This window comes from Pelodiscus sinensis, chromosome 9 (assembly GCF_049634645.1).
Source record: "Pelodiscus sinensis isolate JC-2024 chromosome 9, ASM4963464v1, whole genome shotgun sequence".
In the NCBI taxonomy this organism is placed as follows: Eukaryota; Metazoa; Chordata; order Testudines; family Trionychidae; genus Pelodiscus; species Pelodiscus sinensis.
The window spans coordinates 29,597,627-29,613,212 of NC_134719.1; the positions used below are offsets into that span (position 1 = coordinate 29,597,627).

The window sequence follows — 15,586 nt, forward strand, 5'->3', positions numbered from 1 at the left end:
AAGTGTGGCAATCATAGAATACTAGAACTGAAAGGGACCTTGAGAGGTCATCAAGTCCTGACCCCTGCCCTCATGGCAGGACCAAACACCATCTAGATCATTCCTGATAGATGTCTATCCAACCTTCTCTTAAAATCTCCAGTGATGGAGATTCCACAACCTCCCGAGACAATTTATTCCAGTGTTTGACCACCTGGCAGGAAGTTTTTCCTAATGTCCAACCTAAACCTCCGTTGCGGCAATTTAAGCCCTTTGCTTCTTGTCCTGTCCTCGGAGGTCAAGGACAACAATTTTTTTCCCTCCTCCTTGTAACACCCTTTTAAATACTTGAAAACTGCTAGTGTGTCCAGTTAGTCTTCTCTTTTCTAAACTAAACAAGCCCAATTCTTTCAGTCTTCCCTGAAGGTCATGTTTTCTAGACCTTTAATCATTTTTGTTGCTCTTCTCTGAACTACCTATTTCTCCACATCCTTTTTGAAATGTGGTGCCCAGGACTGGACACAATACTCCAACTGAGGCCTAGTCAGCACAGAGTAGAGTGGAAGAATTACTTCTTGTGTCTTGCTCACAACACTCCTGTTAATGCATCCCAGAATCATGTTAGCTTTTTTTTGCAACAGTGTCACACAGTTGACTCATAATTAACTTGTGGTCCACTATGACCCCTAGATCCCTTCCTAGACAGTCACTTCCCATTCTATATGTGTGAAACTGATTGCTCCTTCTGAAGTGGAGCACTTTGCATTTGTCCTTATTAAACTTCATCCTATTTACCTCAGCTCATTCCTCGTTTGTCCAGGTCATTTTGAATTATGACCCTATCCTCCAAGCACTTGCAACCCCTACCAGCTTGATACCATCTGCAAACTTAAGAGTACTTTCTATGCCATCACCTAAATCATTGATGAAGATATTGAACAGAACCACTCCCAAAACAGACCCCTGCAGAACTCCACTTGTTATTCCCTCAGCATGACTGAACCATTAATAAGAACAGTTATCCAGCTAGTTATGCACCCACCTTATAGTAGCCCCATCAGGGTTGTATTTCCCTAGTTTATTGATACAGCGGTCATGCAAGACTGCATCAAATGCATTATTAAAGTCTAGGTATACCACATCCACCGCTTCTCCCTTATTCACAAGATTTGTTATCCTATCAAAGAAATCTATCAGATTGGTTTGTCATGATTTATTCTTTACAAATCCATGCTGGCTATTACCTATCACCTTATCTTCTTCCAGATCTTTGCAGATGAATTCCTTAATTATTTGCTCCATTATCTTTCCTGGCACAGAAGTTAAACTGACTGGTCTGTAGTTTTTTGAGTTGTTCTTATTTCCCTTTTTATAGATAGGCACTATATTTCCCCTTTTCCAGTATTCTGGAATCTCTCCCAACTTCTATGATTTTTCAAAGCAGATAGAGGAGGTATCTGAGCCTTTAACTATCAGCCCCTTGAGCATTCTAGGATGCATTTCATCAGGCCCTGGTGACTTGAAGACATCTAACTTTTTAAGCCATTTTAACTTGTTCTTTTAATTTTAACTTCTAAACCTACCCCATTTCCACTAGATTTCACTATGTTAGGCATCCTATCTCCACCAATCTTCTCGGTGAAAACCAAAACGAAGAAGTTGTTAAATACCTCTGTCTAGACTACCTAGTTTTGTCGACAAAAGTGGACTTTTGTCGACAAAACTATACCAGCGTCTACACTACCGCTGAGTTCTGTCGACATAACGTCGACAGAACTCAGCATTTTTGTCGACGCTGGTATACCTCATTTTACGAGGCATAACACCTTCTGTCGACAGAACTCTGTCGACAGAAGGTGTTATTGCCTGTAACATTGCGTCCAGACTATGGAGTTCTGTCGACAAAGCAGCTTGCTTTGTCGACAGAACTCAATGTGTCTGGACGCTCTTTGTCGACGGAAGTTTTGTCGACAGTATCTGTCGACAAAACTTCTGTCGACAAAACGCGGTAGTCTAGACGTACCCTAAGTTGCCTGTGATTGTCTCTCCCTCTTCACTGAGCAATGGGCCAACCCTGTTCTTTGTCTTCCTCTTGCTTCTACTATATTTGTAGAATGTTTTCTTGATACTCTTTATGTTTCTAACTAGACTGAGCTCATTTTGTACCTTTGCCTTTCTAATCTTGCCCCTACATACTTGCATTATTTGCTTGTATTCATCCTTTGTAATTTGACCTAATTTCCACTTTTTATACAACTTTTTTATTTTTCGATCATGTAAGATGTCCTAGTTGAGCCAAGGTAGTCTCTTACCATACTTTCTATCTTTCTTACACAGTGGAATAGTTTGCTTTTGGGTCCTTAATAATGTGCCTTTGAAAAACTGTCAATTGTCTTCAGTTATTTTTCCTCTTAGTCTTGGGACTTTACCTACCAGCTCTCTGAGTTTACTAAAATCTGCCTTCTTGAAATCCATTGTATTCATTTTGCTGTTTTCCCTTCTACCATTCCTTAGAATAACAAACTCCATGATTTCATGATCACTTTCACCCAAGCTTCTTTCCACTTTCAGATTTTCAACCACTTGAGGCCCGTACGCAGGGGAGGTGCGAAAGGTGCAAATGCATCCACACATGGTCCCCAAAGTCAGCATGAGGGAGCTCTGTGGCCGCCTTCCTGGTGGTCCACAGCTCAAGCTCAGCCCCCCTTCTTCCTCCTGGAACAGGGAGCCCGTGCTGACGCTCCAGCCTCTCCCTCCTGCCTCGGGAAAAGGGAGGAGTGCTTCTTGCCTGCAAGCCAGATCACGCAGCTAGGCTTTAGGCTTTCACTCCCCCCTCGGCCCTGCAGCTGGAAGCAATAATGATTCCAGCTGGCACTCCAAGGCTATATCTACATTCGCGGCTTCTTGAGCAAGTAATATGCAAATGAAGCTAAGCATGGAAAATTGCCAAGCCTCATCTGCATACCTAATGAGCCACCATTTTTTTTCAGAAGAGGCTCTTGCGCAAGGAGGAGCATCTACACTGCCCCTTCTTGCACAAGAAAAACCCTCTTGCGCAATGCCGTTCTTCCTCTCAAGTAAACGGCATTGCGCAAGAGGGTTTGTCTGGTTGACTTTAAGGCTACATCTACACTGCAGGCTTTTTGTGCAAGAACCATTGCAGTGTGGACGCTCTCTTGTGCAAGAAAGCTCTGATGGCCATTTTAGCCATGGGGTTTCTTGCGCAAGAAACCCCTGTTGCCTGTCCACACTGTCTTCTTACCGAAGAGCTCTTGCACAAGAGGGCTTATTCCTCCTGGGGAGAGGAATAACTCTTGCGCAAGAAGCCCTCTGTTCTGACGCTGTACTGTAAATTTACTTGCGCAAGATCGTGTGTGCAGTGTAGACGCTCCACAAGTTTTTGCACAAGAGCAGCTATTCTTGTGCAAAAAGCCTGCAGTGTAGACATAGCCTAAGTATAGAGCCCCTTGCAAGGTGAGAGGAGACTCCTCAGCTGTGTCTAGACTAGCCGCTTGAATTTCCACAAGTACACTGACTTCTTACTGTCTGAAATCCGTGCTTCTTGCGGAAATACTATGCTGTTCCCGTTCGGGCAAAAGTCCTTTTGCGCAAAGCTTTTGCACAAAAGGGCCAGTGTAGACAGCTCAGATTTGTTTTGCACAAAAAAAGCCCCAATTGTGAAAATGGCGATTGGGGCTCTTTTGCGGAGCGTCTAGATTGGCACGGACGCTTTACCACAGAAAGTGCTTTTGCGGAAAAGCGTCCATGCCAATCTAGACGCTCTTTTCTGCAAATGCTTTTAACGGAAAACTTTTAAGAGATCCTCCGGAATAGGGCTTTATTCCGGAGGATCGGGCCAGACTAGACGCTTTTTTCCGGCTTTTCCCCAAGCCGGAAAAAAGCGGCAGACATCTTTATTTAAATCCCGCGGGGGATATTTAAATCCCCCGCGGATTTCCCTATTCTGAAGTTGAAAATTAGCATGCCCCTTTCGGAAAAGGGGCCAGTGTAGACGTAGCCCTAGGGGTTGCCAACCATCCAGGATTGGCCTGGATTCTCCCAGAATTGTCATCAATTTCCAGGTGACTATCGAAAGCAACCCTGGAGATTTTAAGCGGCATTTTAAGCAAACAACAGTACCTCGCGGCGGGAGGAGGAGCTCCCAGAATAGCTTTACTCAGAGTTGGCAGCCTTCCCCCCCACCCCCTACCCCCACCCCACCCAAACAGCCTCCCAGAGCCCACACCCCAGCCCTGCCCCCCAGAGCCTCCCTCCCTCACAGCCCCCTTTCCAGAGCTTGCACCCGACACCTCCACCCCTGCCCCAGTCTCCGCCCTGAAACCCCCAGCCCAGAGCTCTGCCTCCACCCACCCCAGCCCCGCGAGCCCGCTGGGGGCGGTGCAGGGCCGGGGGCCCGCGGGGTTTCTGTGCTCAGACAGCCCGGCCCCCGGCTGCTTCCAAAGGCCTTTCCAGCCAGGCCCGCGCGCGCTGCACAGAACCCTGAGCGGCCCCGCGCCCAGGAAGCGCTAGTCCCATCCCGGCCCCGCCCTTCACACGACTCCGCCTCGCGCCTGCTCGGGGCCAGGTAGGGGCGCCGCGCACACAGGACCCGCCCCGCAGGCGCACAGTGAAGAGAGACGCACGCGAGCGACCCCTGCCGTCCAAAGCGCGGGGGGTACAAGCCAGGCCCTTCAGTCGTTCGCGCCCGTCTCCCATCCCGCACGCGCACCACCCAGTTGCTGATTGGTCGGAGAAGAAACCCCGGCTGTTCTGTGCCCCCTCCTACTCGACGCTGGTTTCTGGTCCCGCCCCTTGGGCTGGGCCTCCCGTGTGCGCAAGCGCAGTGCGAGGTTGCCGTGGCGGCTCTGGAAGGCTGTGCAGCATGGCGAGCGGCGCGCCGCGCTCGGCCGAGTTCCCCCCCGGGGACGCGGCGCAGGCCCCGGAGCCGGCCCTGTTCCCGCCGGGGTTCAGCGTGTCCGAGATCAAGAACAAGCAGCGGCGCCATTTCATGTTCCTGCGCTGGAAGCAGCAGCGGCGGAAGGTGGGAGGCCGGGGCCGCTCCGGTGTCCTGCGGGGGGGAGGGGCGAGTCCCTTGGGGGCGGGGTCAGGGCGCTGCCCGGCCAGGGGACCCGTTGCGGGGACTTGCATTGCAGCACGTGAGCCGGGCCCCGCGCTGGCTGCAAACGCTGCGGAAAGCTGCCCGGGCAGCTGCAGACACCGGGGGCAGCACGGGAAGTAACTTTGAAAGGGAAAATGATGGGGGGGGGGGACTGTGGATGGATCTAGTGTAAAGGAGACTCCAGTAAAGGGCTCTGTGCTAGGGGCAGCAGTGTGACAGGCACGGGCAGGGCTGCCTTTAACCCGCTGTTCCAGCTAACCAAGCCTATCTCTGTCGTCTTAGGAGAAATTGGCAAGTAAGAAGAAAAGGAAGAAGGAGAGAGAAGCCCTTGGAGATAAGGTAAAAGTCATTTAGGGTGTCTTGTTTGTCATTATTTGTGTCGGTAAAGCATTATGCATGGTGTGTTAATATCTTTTAAAATAGAATTTTAGGTTAGTCTTGTACATTTTGCAGTTCGATACCTGGAATTATTTCTTTAAACGTGTAAACTGAGGGGGGGGGGAACAGGGCGGCCGGCGGTGGATGGTTTATAATTTTTAGTCAGACCATTTGTGATCACAGTGGTGGTTGTAACTGTTTTTTGAGATGCAATGAGCATTGGTTAGACTCTAAAAGAGCCTTTTAATATTCTTTTGAATTGTTGTATGACTTTGGGCAAATAATTTTTCAGTTGTTTCAGTCAAATAGACTCTCTCCCCCCCCCGAGAGAGAGGTAGGTGTGTGTGTGTGTGTGTGTGTGTGTGTGTGTGTACACACACACACACACACACACACACAGCTCGACAAATTATGGAAAACCCTACTTGCCAGATAAAAAAGGGATTCACCACCCCCCCAAAAAGTGGTTTTTTTAATGGCATAAATTCCTAATAAGAATAGTAATTACTAATAAGAAGTTATTAATAAATATCTGATAGACTTCTACCTTTTCCCTCTGCTGCCTTGTCTCCTCCCCTTGCTCCATCAGCTCCCCTGGTGCCTGCTGTCCCCCACCCCCTCACCCTCCTCTGCTGTCCTGACTCCTGCCCTTCTCACTGCCCTAAGCCTTCCTGAGACCTGCCCCCTCCACCAGCCCTTCTCTCCCCCCCTGTGCCCACTCCTCCAGTAGCCCCACTCTGATCATATGAGCTACCCCTCCTCTTTCCCTCTCCTAGCACCTCCCTCTATACACCTGTCCTGCCTCTCTCCTCTGGTGCTGGTTCCTCCCCTGCAGGTGTCTGCCCTTCTGCTTCAACCCCAGAATCCCCTGGCAGCTGCACCCTCCTGGTGCCTCCCCCTTCCCTTACTGCCCCTGCCCCCTTTGACCTCTTTTTCCCTGATTACCCACCCCCTCACCATCCTCTGCCCCCGTTCCCCCCATACCCCTGTGCACTTACACATGCCTTGCTCCATCCCCGCCTTCCTCATGCCCACCACTTCTTTCAAGCCTTCTCCCAGCACCTCTTCCTAGCCCCCAATGCCCTGACCCTCTCCTCTCCCAGCATCACTCTGTCCCCCCCCTCCCACTGACACCTTCCCTCTGCCCTTTTCCTCATTGTCTGCACTTGCCCCCCTGTCATGTCTCTCCTGCACTCTTGTTCCTTGGTGCCTTCTGTCATGGCTCCTTCCCCACTCTGGCATGATAAATGCAGAAGTGGGGGCCAGCAAGTGTACTCCAAAGTCTTATCTACCAGGCTTTGGTATAAAACTTCCCCCAAAATCTTAAAAACCTAGATCTTGGGAATAAAACTTCCGCTGCCACCACCCAAATGTTGATAAAGAAATCAGGGGAAAGATCATTTGGGAAATCTCACCCCTAAAATAAAAATCAGGGCACACAATTAACCACTGCTGGGTTAATAAAAAGAAAAGAAAGAACTTTTATTATTACGACAATATTCCTGTTGCAAGCATAATGACTAGATGGGAAGGTAACAAAATATACTCATGGAGAAACTGCATGGGCCTAGAACTTAGTTACAAAGAAAAGCCAAAACATCTTTTAAGCAGTGCCAGATCTCAGATTCCATACTCAACCCTTAAAACAATAAAGCCTAACGAAACTACCTAAACTTTACCCTACTTACACAAAATATGAGAGAGAGAGAGAGAGAGAGAGAGAGAGAGAGAGAGAGATATATATATATATATATATATATATATATATATATGCTTGTCCCTCTCTGTAGCTGCAGAGAACTCACCTGGAGAGACAAAAGGGAGAAAGGAAAAAAAACCCAAATTCCTTTGTCCCAGTTTGAAAGCCCCACCTACGTTCCTACTGGTCACTCCACCTGGCTAGGTGTAGTTAACCCCTTAATCCCCAGGCTGCTGGGTAACCCTCATAATCATGACACCTTCCTCTTTCTTCTTCTTCTTCTCCTGACCTCTCCCTTCCCCTCAGCACAAGCCCCTTCCCCTCAGCACAGCCCAAGCCCCTTCCCGGCTTCTGCCTTCCACTTTGCGGGGTTGCCGGAGCCTTTTTGAATCCGGCGGTCACTGGCCATGACGCCCTCTGGCTCGTAACCTGCCTCCTCGTGCCAGAGCTGCACACAGGCAGCCCAGCGCTGAGAATAGCCGCACTTCCTCCTTCCTGGCGGCGCTCTGCTCCTCCACCGGATCGGATGGGGCGGCACCGCCTGTAGTATGGGCTTCGGCCTGCGCGTCACAACAGCCCACTGGGCCAGTCCGCCCCTGCACTCGCCAGCTGGTAAAATCTACTTGCTGCCGGCAAGTGTATTTGTTGAGGGGGGGGGTGTGTGTGTGTGTGTGTGTGTGTGTGTGTGTGTGTGTGTGTGTGTGTAAAATACATTTATAAACAATGGATTTTGCTACATTCTAGCTTTTTGACAGAATCACTATACAACAGTGTATCTGAATAGCACTATGATGTTCAGTCTCCAGAAAGCTGATTTTCAAAATAGTTGTATTTATATGAACAGTAAATAAATGAGTATTTTGCTTTTTGCTGAAATTGAGCAACATTTTTTTAATCTCTACCATTTGTTCATGCGAAGCTAGAGAGATTTTTTGTACATTCCTGATCTGAAGAACTCTGTATCTAACACTGCTTTGAGTGAAATGGCCTAATGCTATGTGATCTTAGTCAATTTACTTTACAGTGAATACTGTAGGTAAAAATACTTTGCAGCAGGAATGTGGTTCTTTTCTTTCACAGCTACAAGGCTGAAGCCTGGAGAGAATGGTGGGGAAGAAAAAACAGGCTGACCTAGAAAGAAGAAACAGGGAATATAATGGGCAACAATCACTTCCTATGAACTTGGAAACTAAGTGGGCTAATTATTGTAGTCATGTGTGTTGCTCCATATGTTGCCTCTATATTAAGTTAATACTATCCATTAATTCTGAAGGGAGATGTTTACTGATGAACAAAGAAAGTAAGGCCTTGTCTGTGTTTAAAATTGAGGTTGATTTAGCTACTTTGGTTAAGGCATGAAAAATTTACATCTGTAAGCAACATAACTGTGCTGACTTAACTCTGTTGATGCAGGAGCTTCAGGGGATAGCCGAGTTAGTCTGTTACAAATGGTCTGGTAGCACTTTATAGACTAACAAAACATGTAGATGGTATCATGAGCTTCTGTGGGCACAGTCCACTTGATGCAGTTAGGTGAATAGAAAATGCCTTTGTTGACTTAGGTATTGTTGTTCAAGGAAGCAATATTCCTACACCGATGGATAAACCTTTTCCATTGCTGTTGGCGGTGTCGGTGCTATGGGTTTATGCCAGCATAATCTGTGTAGCATAGACAAAAAACACAAATTGTCCTAGTGCAGGGTTCTCAATCTTTGTCTTTCTGAGGACCCCTCAACATGCTATAAAACTTTCTCTGTCTGTACTACAGCAGCTGGCATTCTGTATATAAAAGTCATGGTCGGAGTTGGGGATAGCAAGTAAGGCAGTTACCCAGGGCTCCCCATCACAGGGGGCTCGATGAAGATAAGTTGCTCATGCTTCAGCTTTAGCTCCAAATAGTGGAGCTCCGGGCTTCTGCCCTGGCCGCACTGAATCTAACACTGGGCCTGCTTGGCTTGGCAGATCCCCAGAAACCTGCTTGCAGTCCACCCCCTCATCCCCACGGCTCCTCAGACCCTTAGTTAAGAATTGCTGTCTTAATGCTTTAAAATCTGGAAGATACCTTATTACTAAAAACTCACATAAATGTATGGAGTAATTGAGTTACTCACTTGAATATGGAATTGAGCTCATTATTTGTCTCAGTGCTTGTGTACATAGCATAGCAAAGTGTGCCAGAAGGGTGTGATTTGTTTAAGACTGTTAATAAAGGAACCTAGTTCATTTTGCATACCAGTAGCATTTACACAAGGTAGTAAGAGCACAATGTGTTAAGGCACCTTACAAATTGCAACCCTTTAGTATAGACAAGTCCTCAGTACTGCACAATACATATAATGCCTTGCATCTTATTTTTTTAAAGAGGATTATTTCTGTAATTTATTGCATTCTTAATAAACTTCTTTATGTTAAAGGCACCACCAAAGCCTGTACCGAAGACCATTGAAAATCAGAGAGTTTATGATGAAACAACTGTAGATCCTAACGATGAAGAGGTAAATATGTAATCCCTACATATGTGTTAAACCATGATTTCCTCCCCAAAAAAGAATCTATTATAAACTTTGAATATTTTCCATTTTTATTAGGGTGTTTATGAATTGATAATGTTGCAGATGATGTCATTCTTTTATCATTTCTTTTAAGATGACTTTACATTGCTGAATAATTTATTAGCAAGCCTTGTCTGTGATCTTATCTCCCATTGTATTGTTAAAAACACCGATACAGAATGAGGCAAATCAGCTAAAGAGTATAGTGTAGGTTGACCCATATAGAATTTTGCTATTGATTTAATGGCACCAGAATTTAAGCTAAAATGGACAGCTATTTTTAATAATAAAAAACTGAGTGTTTTTCTTGGAAATGTTTTTAATTCACCATATTTTTTTTGTTCCCAGGTTGCTTTTGATGAAGCTACCGATGAGTTTGCCCCATATTTCAATAGACAGGCATTTCCCAAAATTCTTATCACAACATCAGATAGACCTCGTGGGGTAAATTATTTATAAAATTTAAGTGTAATCTTTACATTTTTTGTGAATCACTTTGAGGGGATCTGAAGGACTCTGGCAATTGATTATGCAATAGAGGTTTTCACTGTCAAGCATGAAATGCAACTGGAATCCAGAAATGATTTTGACAATGGTCCCTTTGCTGGTAATCGAAACAGACACACAGGGGACTTAATGGGCAGGGGAACCTCTTAATTGTTCACTAAGTGATTCCTCTGTGTCAGGATGGATGTACATTGCCAATGCAGCACCAGGAAATATTTACTGCCACTGCCTTAAGCTTTATCTCTTCATTTTATGAAAAGGAGATGTTCATCTGTAGATTTTCAAATGTATGCCTTTCACAAGCTCTCTACACTTGCACAATCTCCAAAAAACACCACCAAATTGAAAATTCATCTCTAACTGAATTGTTCTTCTTCTGTTGGTTTACTTTGTTTATAGTGTGGTCTCCCCTCTTTCCCCCCTCCCCCCCCCCCGACCTCAGTCTTGCAATGAGTTCATCATGAGTAGAACCTTTGTGTCAATGCAATTTTTAATTTGAGGGTTGGGGATATTTATGGCTTTCGCACAGAACCTAGAAGAGGGATGGGGAACCTCCGGCGCATGGTTTACCTTGATCCGGCCCCGCACAGGGGAAAGCATTGCAGGGGAGCACCAAGTCTCAAAGGCCAGATCAAGGCAAGCCATGGGCTCTGCCTTGTGGGGGGAGGGAGCTGCTCTACACGCTTCCCCCTCCTCCTGGGCTATGGAATGGCAGCTCAGGGAAGCTCTGTCCCTCTGCTTGATTGCGGGCTCCACCCCTACTGGCTAGGAATGGTGATCAGTTGAAGTGTGGGGGGAAGGGGTAGGGGAAATGCATGGCTGCATGGAGCCACCTGTGTCTGTCTCTCCTCCATCCCCCCGAGCAGTGTTTTGTGTAGGTGCCCCAATCCACTGCCCCCTCCCATATTCCCACCCTCAGCCTACTTTCCAGCAGCCCCTTCAGCACACTGATCCCCTCATTATTGGTCCCACCCCAGAACCTTGGGTGGGGAGCACAGAATCTGTTAGCCCTGGACTTGCAGAAAAGTTAATATGGGCTTGAGGGTAAGCCCTGAGCCTCATCTGCCCTCTGCCCTCCCCCCCAAAAGCTGAACCTCAAAGGGAGTGAGGTGAGTGTTTCTCGCCTTTTTTCTGCTTTTCAGTTGGAGGCCATGTCTGAGAGGGTTTTTTTTCTTGTTCTCACTTAATTGGTAGGGCCCTAAATATACTCAACCAATGAGAGATTGCAATCAAGGCTTTCTGTTGTACAGAGAACAGTGAGATTCTGTGAACAGCTGTCCACTGTCATACCTAACTCTCACGTCTACTATCGAAGAGGACTGGCTCTGAAAAGAATTATCCCACAGTGCATCTCGAGAGATTTCACAGATCTGATTGTTATTAATGAAGATCGCAAAATACCAAGTATCCTTCATGTACTAGAGGGAGTTTCTTCATAGTTATCTCTATTACATGATAAAGACGTTAGTGCGCTAATTCTAGACAAAGTTAAGAAAGCAGTTGAGATGTGTCTCCAAAATCCTTTATTTTGTCACTTCACTATGCACTTTCAAGTTGATGTATTGCAATTTTGCACTTTTTTTTAGAAGATAAGAACCTGGGAATACTCTGATATATTTCTCCTTTTCTACAAGCCAAATACAGCAAACCAAAGGCCATTTTTGTTTCTCTCTCAAACTGTAACTTAAAAACCTTTATAAATACAAAATTGCAAGACCAGAAGCATGCTACGTAGATATCTGCATGCCTCAGGTTAATTCTGAGACACTAAGCAAGTGCCATAACATGGTTCCATATTTATATTAAATGTGGCCACATACTTGTATGTAATGTTGAATGTGTCCAGTGTACTGGCACTTCTTTGCATAGTATCAACTAGTAAATCACTCTATTTCTCTGAGCCAAATTAGTGCATGCATTTTCTTATTGCATTTAATTTAAACAGTTTAACCGGCTATTGAATTTTTTAATATTAAATTTTTATTATGTTATGCTCATAATGCTCTATAGCAAATTCAAAAGTGAACAAATAGAAAATAATGCATTGCAATGTGTTCTAATTGGCAAGTAATTTTTTTTAATATTTCATAGAATTCTAATACAGTTTTTCTCAAACGGTGGTTCATGGGCCCACAGATTAATTCCTCTCCCCTTTTCCCTCCCTGAGAGGCTTCCTACCTGCCCTGGTTCCGTGCAGTTCCCAGAAGTGGCCACCAGGTCCCTGTGACCCCATGACACTTGGGCAGCAAGGGAGGCTCCATATACTGTCCCTATGCAAGTGATACCTCCTGTTGGCTGGAAACTGGTCAAAGGGAGCTGCAGGGACAGCACCTGTGGGCATGAGGCCATGGGGGGCCTCCATGACTACCCGTACACATAGGTGTTCCAGGGACCTGGCAGCTACTTCCTGGGAGCCTTGGAAAGTGCTGTCAGAACCCTGAACCCACTCCAAAGCTTCATTTCCATCCTTCACCCAACTCCCTCCCAAAGCCTGTTTCCCCCCCCACACACACACACACACGCGCGCGCACACACACACACACACCCCTACATCCAAACTCCCTTGCACCCTCTATCCGGGGAAGCCACACGGAGCCAGGTAGGGAGCCTGTCAGCCCCGCACCAAATAGACCATAAACCAGACTTTCTACAAAGATGATAAATGCCACTTTATAGAGCTTTCTGGTTGATACACAGCTGGATAACACAGTTTTTACTATAGTAGGAGATCTTGTTGCAGCACTTCACACTTTTTGGCAATAATGAAGAGGGTATGTATGTCAGTCTTAAGCATAATATATAGATTTTGTAAATTAGGTTCTAATGTTGAATGTTTCTGTGGAACTCAATAGATTTCTATGTAAATCATTTCTTTTGTATCTTGTTTAAAATGCATTCTGAACTTCATATCTATACAAGTTTTTCTTAACTCTCTGAAACAGATGGACTTGTTTTAAGTCATTTGCCTGATGGGCCAACTGCCCATTTTAGAATGAGCAGTGTTCGTCTGCGTAAAGAAATAAAGGTGAGGTTTTTTTATTCCTTCTAACAGGGAAAAAAAATGCATACTCCAAATTGCTTTGTGGAAATATTTTTTCATTTTCTTAACTTTTGTCTACTGAGAGAACTGTTCACACTTAAATGATATTGGTTTCATCAACATTGGTTTCATAAAGATGTCTTACTGATTTTTTTTATTATTATTATTTCTAGTTTGATTTTTTTTTCACAGCAATTCTTTCAATGGATGGATTGTTTTTGCCTTTGATATTTTTTTGCACTCATTGCAATAGCATTACATAAAATTAATTTTTATACAGTGCCATCAGTAATCTATAGGAATCCCAATGGTGTCCTGATAATGCTGAACTCTTGTTTAACTCCAACTAGTCTAAAAGCACTGTGCCCTTTTTTTTAAAAATGCACTTTAAAAAGTAAGAAACTGAAATGACCTGTAGTCAATCTGACTTCATTAAAGGTTGGCCATGAAGGATAGCTTTGGTAGCAATGAGAGTTGAATATTCAGAGACTTTCAAGATTTTTGATGGCTAACCTGATTTCAAGTGAGCGGCGGGTAGTGTTCTGTATATATACCTGTTCTGTATATTCGTGAGGGGGAAATATAGAATGAATAACTATATCATTCTCTCCCATGTATTCAAGAAACTTTATTTTGGAGGTCTTTAAATGTTGCCAACTGCTGCACTATATCTGTGTTTGTTGTGGCATTTAACATGAGTTAAGCTCTTGGCCTTAGCTATCTTCCCTTCTCTATTAAATATATTAATTCAAATTTATATCTGAGTATCTTTGGAAATATTTTTACATTTATCTTATCCTTTCTACCTTGTTACTTTCGTTCCAGCGAAAAGGGAAGGAGCCCACAGAACATCAACCCGAAGTAATCCTGAATAACTTTACAACACGATTGGGCCATTCCATTGGTCGCATGTTTGCTTCTCTCTTCCCACATGATCCTCAGTTCATTGGAAGACAAGTAGCTACATTTCACAATCAGCGAGACTATATCTTTTTTAGATTTCACAGGTGATCTCTTTTAATATTTTGCTAGTAGCTAAGAAAAACTGCATTTGTGTAGCGTCCCACCCTAATGCTCCTTTGGCTTTGAAGGTACATCTTCAAGAGTGAAAAAAAAGTGGGGATTCAAGAGCTTGGGCCACGATTTACCTTAAAGCTGAGGTCTCTTCAAAAAGGAACCTTTGATTCCAAATTTGGAGAATATGAATGGATTCACAAGGTATGTCTTTCAGTAATGATACCAGGATGGGCACTTAACATTTTGGCATTCTGAAAATATAATCACAAACATCATCCTAAAATAAATGTAGTAAATGACATTTGCATGGAAATGGCGAACTGAAATGCCACCTAGTTTTTAAAAAAAATATAGCAGAACCTTTCTAGCTTGCTTTTTTTATTGATCATTTATTTTCCAGTATGGAAGGATAACTATTACTGATGTATCTCAGTCATTTATTTGAGACGTGTAGTCAAACTTTAACATAATTAGCAGGATACAAGCATTCTGTAGTATAGTTTGTAAAGTCTTTCTGAGATCTTATTATTGTGGGCTTGCTCCTGTCTTGCTGGTAAAGTTGATTAGACCTATTTCTGTTTGCATGAGTGGAATATCTTGTGTCAAGTTGACTACACAATTTTAAATAAAATGGAGTGATAGAATGAATAGGTAGTATTGAACCATTTCACTAGTCATTTTTGGCATGGCATTGTAATGTTTAGCTTCCTCATTTAGAAAGATTAGGCAGTATGCAAAGCTACAAGAGGGAAAAGCTTTGATAAACTTTGATCTAGCTAAGTAGCAGGTGTAGTAATTCCTTCAAATGAAGGAAGCACAATCACCTTTATATTGAATGTGCCAGCACATTTCCCTTTAAGCTATTTGATCTTGATAATGCCACACCTACAAATTGAACATGTCTCTAATCTGCATCTTCCCCTGTGCTGATCCTGGTAAGCTGAGTCCAAGAATTAGTTAAAGGTATATTGCAGCTGCAGTGCCACTGGGAAAATACACACCCCTTCCTTCCAGTAGTTTTGTTTTAAAATATGAATTTGCCTATTTCTTTAGTGTCTGCAAATGTTACACTTTTAACAGCAAACTTTATTGTATCATTTTTTTAAATTTCAGCGCCATGAAATGGACACAAATAGAAGAAAATTCCACTTATAATGAAAATTATCATCTAGTTCTACCTGATTGGAGTGCAGAATTGTTTTTGAATTCTTCTACAGCTAAACTGAGTCTGACGTTGGTCCTGTCATCTCAAATTCACTGTTATTAAACAATGTTGCTCATCACTGAGCAATGTT

At 44.3% G+C, this 15,586-nt stretch overlaps 1 protein-coding gene across 1 annotated transcript; it reads left to right on the top strand.

Moving 5' to 3' along the window:
- Positions 1-4,802: 4,802 nt before the first annotated feature.
- On the top strand, positions 4,803-15,574 carry RPF1 (ribosome production factor 1 homolog). Its single transcript, XM_075936353.1, has 9 exons — positions 4,803-5,020; positions 5,381-5,437; positions 9,590-9,670; positions 10,076-10,171; positions 11,485-11,638; positions 13,177-13,259; positions 14,100-14,281; positions 14,366-14,492; positions 15,405-15,574. Exons 1-9 carry the CDS (start codon positions 4,862-4,864, stop codon positions 15,444-15,446), a joined length of 981 nt encoding a protein of 326 aa, XP_075792468.1. The 5' UTR covers positions 4,803-4,861; the 3' UTR covers positions 15,447-15,574.
- The last annotated feature ends 12 nt before the right edge of the window (positions 15,575-15,586 follow it).

Bases quoted from the DNA above. Each gene is read 5' to 3' on its own strand.
- RPF1 (XM_075936353.1), top strand. From the start codon at position 4,862: ATGGCGAGCGGCGCGCCGCGCTCGGCCGAGTTCCCCCCCGGGGACGCG. The intron at 11,639-13,176 runs GTATCCTTCATG...TCTCTGAAACAG, and splicing joins TGAAGATCGCAAAATACCAA to ATGGACTTGTTTTAAGTCAT. The intron at 14,493-15,404 runs GTATGTCTTTCA...TTTAAATTTCAG, and splicing joins AATATGAATGGATTCACAAG to CGCCATGAAATGGACACAAA.